Genomic DNA, 7281 nt, shown 5'->3' with positions numbered 1-7281 from the left:
AATCTCTATTGAAAAATATCTTAGTTTTTCAAGCAATTCAAGAATTTACTTGACTTATAAGACTGATAACTCTCAGAATATTTATTATATGTTAATTATAGGATGTGCTTGTAGATTGTATATGAGCCAAATCACTACATGAGAAGATTTCTGTGAGAAATTCTCTTATTTGACCTGTTACTTGGGTCCCAAACCAACTTATAAACAAAAATCTCCAACAGGAGATATATATTTTTTTTAAACAGGAGGTTTTTAAACAGGAACTTGGTTCTGTAATGGGGTAGAGACAGTTGTCACCACAGACCATGATACTACTTAAGAAAATTAGTCTAGAGTCTACCTTTTCGTCACTAGGTTCCAAATAAGCTGTTTTGTTACTATAATTGTTATAGTTTAATGAATTCATTGTCAAAAGCTATGACCAAAGTAAATAGAAATATTTAAGTCCAAAAAGTTTAAGGAAATGGAGTCATGTTTGAAGCTCAACTACTGTTTTTCAAATTCTAAGGGCTATTAGCATATGTCAACAGTTCAAAATATAGGCATCAATCTTAGAAATCACCAAAAAACGCTTTACGGTTTTTTTGTACATACCTTGTAAGACCTCATTTCAAATGTCAGTGCCTTAAAATAAAAGCCTTGAATTTAAGGCTGTATTACGATTCCTTTTTAGTAATGTAACTGGAGAATTCTTATACGTAATCCACATCTCATTTTGGCTCCTACAGATTAATCCTGCAAGACTTTGAAATTACTATATTCTGTGAAGTATTCAATAACAATATCACTAGCGTCCACCTCAAGACAAATGTAATGATCACATTTTGATTCTTATCTCTCAAGCTCCAGTTATACAGAATGTTATAATCAGGAATGTATCAGAGATATCCAGTGTAATACTACTGGTTTCAATTAATTGCATGTACGTTACATAAAATGTGGCTTATAGCCAATTGACATATTAGAAAGCAACGAAGGCAAGAGTAGCTGTAGTTGAACACAAACACACACACCCTGAAAATATGGCATCTTTTAAAAAAAAATATTTTAAAGATTAAAACATGGTATCAGTGAAAGTGATCTGAAGCCACTCAAGTCCTGAAATGGTTTGTGGTTTAGGCAATTCGTTTCTTAATTGGCCACCAACTCTTCACTGTGGTCTCCTTTCCCAGTTAAATGATGGACTTCAGGAATGATTTAACTATAGCAGAAGCCTTCATTGCTCAGTCGAGACAAAAGGACCAGGACTGCAAACCCAGGCTGACGAGTGACTACCCCAGACAAACTGAAAAATCTGGTCCAGCTGTTTTGCATATGTTTGACACTGGCTGGCTCTTAGATTAAAAATATGACTTTCTGCTCCCACAAAGTTTAAGTGAAAAATGGCTTTTTCAAAAAGAGCATCAGAAGGCTTTCATATTCTGTATACATTTTTATACTATAAAAGCTGAATCAAACACACTGTGAGGGGGAAAATTGACTCCAATTGATAGCTGATTTAAAAAAAAAAAAAAGGCAAACAAAACCATCTGAAAATAGGGTTTGTCATGGAAACAGCATGCTAATGGGACCATATTCTGGATATCTTTATGGTTCTCCAGGAAAGTCTTCTTTTGCCACTAGTATCAAAAGAAACAAAAGAATACACTGGCTTGCTACACAATTCTAAACAAGTTATTTCCTAAAAACAAAGCCTGATGGTGATTCAAAAATGACTTTTAAGGTGATTTAAATCCAGCACTATAAAACCTTTCTGCATCAAATTTACTTATTATAAGGACACCCACAATAAGAATGCCTTATATTTATTTCGTGGATTGAGATTAATAATCTTTAAAATTTTTTTCCCAGAAATTATGATTGAAACACCTAGAGAGGAGACATGTTTTAATTTGGCCTAAGAATTGTTTTAAAATGTCTACACAATAAAACCTTCTCAGATATCTACTATAATAGATTAATGAAACAAAGGAAAAAAGACCATAAAATTGCATCTTTCTTCTTAAAATTGAATGTTGTATTTTCAATTAAATTTTTTCATTTGCCTTAAAATAAATAATGATAATGACTTAAAAGATAATTAATTGCATTTATAACCATGAAAGTAACTCTATTGTATCAATGGTCTTCATTTTAGTTCCTTGCCATTTTATCACCAAATATTTTCATGGGAAAATTTAATATAAATATTTTTCGTCTGGAATAAGAGACTTGTTTTCCAAAGGTATTTGAGGTTTTTCCATCTGGCATCTTCCATTTCTCATAACCTTATTTCCATATTGTAAAATATATAAACTTTGTACCTCTATTTTATAAAAATTAGTGTGTATATTTATGTATATATGTATATAGAGATAAAATATGGATACATACACATATGTATATATCTATATATACATGCCATACACACATGTATATATATGTACATATGTGTATATATATGTGTGTGTGTATATATACACATATGTATAAATTCTGACTAAGAGTAGACCAACCAGATAATTTCTCTGGAAAAGGTTCCTTGAACAATATAAAAATGGTGTCTTCCGAAGCAAACAACAGAAACAATCTTATATACCCAACTACTGTTTAAGATGTTTAGAAACACAGTCAGTTAACCATTAATTGATTGCCTATTTATGGTTTCGGAATATCCAAGATTATGAAAAAGACAATACCTCAAAAAAATTGTGACCGAGGTGGTGCCTGATAATTTAAATAAGACTCTGTATTATAAAAAGTCATGTAAATTTACCCCTTAAATGGAAAAAGAAAAAAAGCTTTAATATTAAAATTAGAATTCTCTTTTTAATAATCCTCTTTGAGTAAAGAAATAATTTAGAAACTTCTTTTTTATATTATTACTGTCATGAAAGCAGATGTGTCTAGGAACTTGGCAATGTCAGTCTCAACACTGCAAGTCGGATACTTAAGGGCTGGTCTGAATGTTTAAGAATAGACTTTTTCATTGAATTCCTAAATTTATATACTTTGGGACTGGCTTTGAGACATTATAAAATGCAAAGATAGTTCAGATAGTTCCAGCTCTATTATTTTCAGGCACAAAAACCATATGATTTTGTACAAAACTTTGATTTTTTTATTTGTGAAATTAAAAATATGGTATTTTATATATATAAACTTCTATTCCTCTATAAATATAGATGACTTTGTGATCATGAACAGAATAAATGCATACCAAATCCAAAGACCATTGTCATTTTTAGGGTATGACAGACAGATAAATTTAGGTCCTAAGTACTGGCATTTTGATAAACTCTTAAAATTTAAAACCATACAATCAGGAGGATTGCTATCCTCCTCTTTTGCACAGAGAACTAAAGTGAATATTTTTAAATGGCTTTGAAAGATTTACATTTGACACATTTCTGTAAATCCAAAAAAGAGCACACAGGATTCAATGCAGGAAAACTGCACACTTTCCCTTAACCATGCATGCCCATATTTCATTTATTTCAGGAGCTAACTCCATCAATTATTCCACTTCCTTTACCTCCTGGAATCTTACAAGGTTTGTTTTTAATGATGTGGATTATTCCTCCCTCAGAATGTATTGCTGAATAATCATCATCACCTTATGCTGAAAGTGTGCCACTGTTACATTTTAAAGTTTCTGATATATGTCTAATTATTATTCGATTAAAAATAAGAAAGGAGCACTTCATTTTGAGAAAGTCCATTACACTGAAGTCTCCTTCAAGTTTTTCTATTCAGCTTTTATCAACGGTCTGCTGTCCTGGTAAGGAAAGCAGCGATCAACTCCTTAACAAAGCTTTCCAGGTGACTTACTGTTTCTTTCTTTTTTTTTTTTTTTTTACAGAAAGGTAAAACTGAAATGTGGGCTGTCTCAGTGCTATAGGCAGTTTGCCAGGCATCCGTATGCAATTAGAATTAACATTTTATAATCCCCATCTTCAGTCTCTCCCAAACCACACAAAGCTTCATGCCTCTTCCCAAATCTCAGCAACCACATCTTTCCATGACGCTGGCCAAACCCATACCAGGTTTTAGACACTAGAGAATGAAATGAGCTCATCCACCAAAAATTAGACTTGAAAAAGTTTGGCACTGGTTATCCCACTCAACCTCTAAGCAACTTAGGTGGAAGGAGGGAGTGCCTGGGCGTTGGAAGCTGGTGTGGAAGGAGGCTGGGACTGCCACAGCCTGTATCTGTGGGCCTCCTAGAAGCTAAGGGTAAGGTTCTCGACAGAGAAAAATTCAGTTTCGGATAGTCAGAGGGACAAGGCCTTCACAATCTGGGACCTCCTGCTCCTCGAGGGTACGCCTGGGATGGGCAGGGGCCTACCCCCGGTTTTGGAAACTCTGTGGAGCTCTGTAACTAAAGAGTCCTGACCCCAAGCACTGAAGGGAAAGGTGGGGGTGGGGGGAGTAGAAAGAGGAGGAGGCGAGCGACTTGGGCCGCCGGGCCCAGAGGCACCCCACCGCCCGCAGGGAGGGGCGTGCCAGAACAAGGGGGAGCACCGCGAGCTCCGGTTTTATCTCTGCAGTACTTTGAAAAGAGAAAGAAGGAAAAGCCTCAGATGGTTAAACGGGCCCCTAAATAATTAAAATTCGAACAAAACCAAAAAAAGAAAAGAAGAGGAAGAAAAAGAAAAACGCGTGATCGGTCGTCATTTAAATACAAATATACTTACAAAAATCTTACACAGGCTATTTACAATCATAAAAGCACACAGTCCAGGTACCAGAGTGTGAGGACGAGAGAGGCGTCTCTCTGTCCCCCCTGTGGCGGTTGGGCCCTCCAGTCCGTTTGCCCCCCGGGGACGGAAGCTTTTGCAGGAGCCGCGTTGTGAAAAGGAGCCTGCGAAAAGCGAAGGGCTAGCGAGGAAGCCTTGAGTAGCCAGGTCTGGCAAGGTTTCCACGGGGCCAGCGTGTTGGGGGTGGCTGGGACTGGGCTGAGCCCCCGGGGGTCTCAGACGGTGGTCTCTCCCTGTTTGCTGTTGGTAAGCCTGGTATAGAACTTCCTCCAGGAGTTGAGGGTCTTGCCGGACCAGATCCAGAAGCCTGACGTGATGCCCACGATCAGTGTCATAAGGTACTTGATCATGAAGACTGTGAAGTCTGGGCTCATGGGCGGGTGGGGCGGGGCGCCTCCACCCGCCTGGAGGTGGGGGCAGGGGATGGCATAGCTCTTGCAGCTCTGGGCCACCCAGCTGCGCTCCCACTGGTCCCGGAAGGCCTGCTCGTAGAAGTAGCAGGCGATGACGATGGTGGCTGGCACCGTGTAGAGCACGCTGAAGACGCCGATGCGCACCATGAGCTTCTCCAGCTTCTCCGTCTTGGTGCCGTCGTGCTTCATGATGGTGCGAATGCGGAAGAGGGACACGAAGCCGGCCAGCAGGAAGGACGTGCCGATGAACAGGTACACGAAGAGCGGCGCCAGCACGAAGCCGCGCAGCGCGTCCACGTTATTGAGCCCCACGAAGCACACCCCGCTCAGCACGTCGCCGTCCACCTGGCCCAGCGCCAGGATGGTGATGGTCTTGATGGCTGGCACGGCCCAAGCAGCCAGGTGAAAATACTGCGAGTTAGCCTCGATGGCTTCGTGACCCCACTTCATGCCGGCTGCCAGGAACCAGGTGAGCGACAGAATCACCCACCAGATGGAGCTGGCCATGCTAAAGAAGTAGAGCATCATGAAGAGGATGGTGCAGCCCTCCTTCTTGGTGCCCTGCGCCACTGTGCGCGCCCCGTCCTCGGAGAACTTGTCGTTACACACCACACGGTCCTCCAGCAGGAAGCCGGCGATGTAGGCCACGGCCACCGCCGTGTAGCAGCCCGACAGGAAGATGATGGGCCGCTCCGGGTAGCTGAAGCGCCGCATGTCCACCAGGTAGGTGAGCACCGTGAAGAGCGTGGAGGCGCAGCACAGCACCGACCAGATGCCGATCCAGGTGCGCGAGAAGCGCAGTTCCTCGGGCCCAAAGTACATGAGCCCGTACACCTTGGTCGGCTCACACGGCGCGCCGCAGTCTTTCTCCCCCAGGAAGTGGTAGTTGAGGTAGGAGGGCACCTTGAGGGCGCGCGGGCACGAGAACTTGCCCCGCTCCGACGCGCCCGCGCCCCCCGGAAAGCCGCCGCCACGGTGCCCCCCGCCGCCGTGCTGAGGGTTGCTGGTCCAGAACTCCGGCAGCAAGGAGGGCGTCGGGGTGCCCTTGTCCGACGTGTTCTGGCCCACGCACAGCTCGCCCGCGCCGTGCACCGGGAACTTCTCGCACTTGAGCGTGTCAGGCCACTGGAAGCCGAACTTGTTCATGAGCGCCTCGCAGCCCTGGCGCGCGCGCTCGCACAGAGAGCGGCAGGGCGGCAGCGCCTGCTCCAGCACGGTGCACACGGGCGCGTACATGGAGCACAGGAAGAACTTGAGCTCCGCCGAACACTGCACCTTCACCAACGGGTAGAACTGGTGCACCTCGAGGCCCGCGTCCTCCTGGTTGGTGTGGCCCAAAAGGTTGGGCATGATGGTCTGGTTGTACGCGATGTCCGTGCACAGCGGGATGGAGATGGGCTGGCAGTAGCCGTGGTCCGGGATGGAGATGCCCCTCTCGCCATTGTACTGTTGCCCGCTCTGCTGCTGCTGAGGCGCCGGCGGCGGGGGCTGCTGCCCCGGCCCGGGGCCCTGGCCCGGCCCCTGGGCCCCCGCCTGCCCCCGGACCCCCGGCAGCAGCGGAGCCTCCAGCAGCCAAAGCAGTAGCAGCAGCCGGCGCGCCAAGCGTCCGGAGTCAGCTCGCGGGCGGCGGCGGCGGCGGCTGCCCGCGTCCCCGCTCGGCTCCGCGCCGGGTCCCGCCGGGAGCGCCCCAGCGCAAAGTTCCCAGCTCGCGCGGCCGCCGGCGGCCCGGGACTTCTTAGGCGCCTCCTCTTCAGCCATACTTTCTCGGCTCCGTCCTCGGCGCCGCTCGGCGCGGGCTGGCAGTGGCGCAGCGGGCGGCGGCCCCCCCAGCGGCCGGGGAGATCTCCTCCGCGCCGGTGCCCTCCGTCGAGCCCAAGCCGCGCTCCGCCCGCTGCCCCGGCTCCCGCTCCGCGTCCCGCAGCCGCCGCCGCCGCGGAAACTTGCGATTCATGAAGCGTGGGCGGCGGGGAGAGCCCGGGTGGCTCCGGCGCGCCGGGGTCGCGTCCCGCCTTCCCGGCCCTTGGCGTTGCGGGTTCCCGGCTGGCGGCGCAGCGCTAGTGGCCGCGGCCCCGTGGAGCGCGCAACTCTCCGCAGCCCAGCGGCCTCGACTCCCCCCTGCGCCTCCGCCT

General features: G+C 46.4%; 1 protein-coding gene across 1 annotated transcript; it reads right to left on the bottom strand.

The window, feature by feature from the left end:
* Positions 1–57: 57 nt before the first annotated feature.
* FZD1 (frizzled class receptor 1) lies at positions 58–7009 on the bottom strand. The gene has a single exon (XM_038556765.1). It carries the CDS (start codon positions 6908–6910, stop codon positions 4955–4957), a length of 1956 nt encoding a protein of 651 aa, XP_038412693.1. The 5' UTR covers positions 6911–7009; the 3' UTR covers positions 58–4954.
* Between the last annotated feature and the right edge of the window lie 272 nt (positions 7010–7281).

The sequence above is a fragment of the Canis lupus genome, chromosome 14 (assembly GCF_011100685.1).
Source record: "Canis lupus familiaris isolate Mischka breed German Shepherd chromosome 14, alternate assembly UU_Cfam_GSD_1.0, whole genome shotgun sequence".
NCBI classification, from domain to species: domain Eukaryota; kingdom Metazoa; phylum Chordata; class Mammalia; order Carnivora; family Canidae; genus Canis; species Canis lupus.
The sequence above is the reverse complement of the archived record's forward strand: the minus strand, read 5'-3'. Positions and strand labels throughout refer to the sequence as shown.

What these genes read in the sequence shown, in the direction of transcription:
- FZD1 (XM_038556765.1), bottom strand. Translation starts at nt 6,910, where the DNA reads ATGGCTGAAGAGGAGGCGCCTAAGAAGTCCCGGGCCGCCGGCGGCCGC.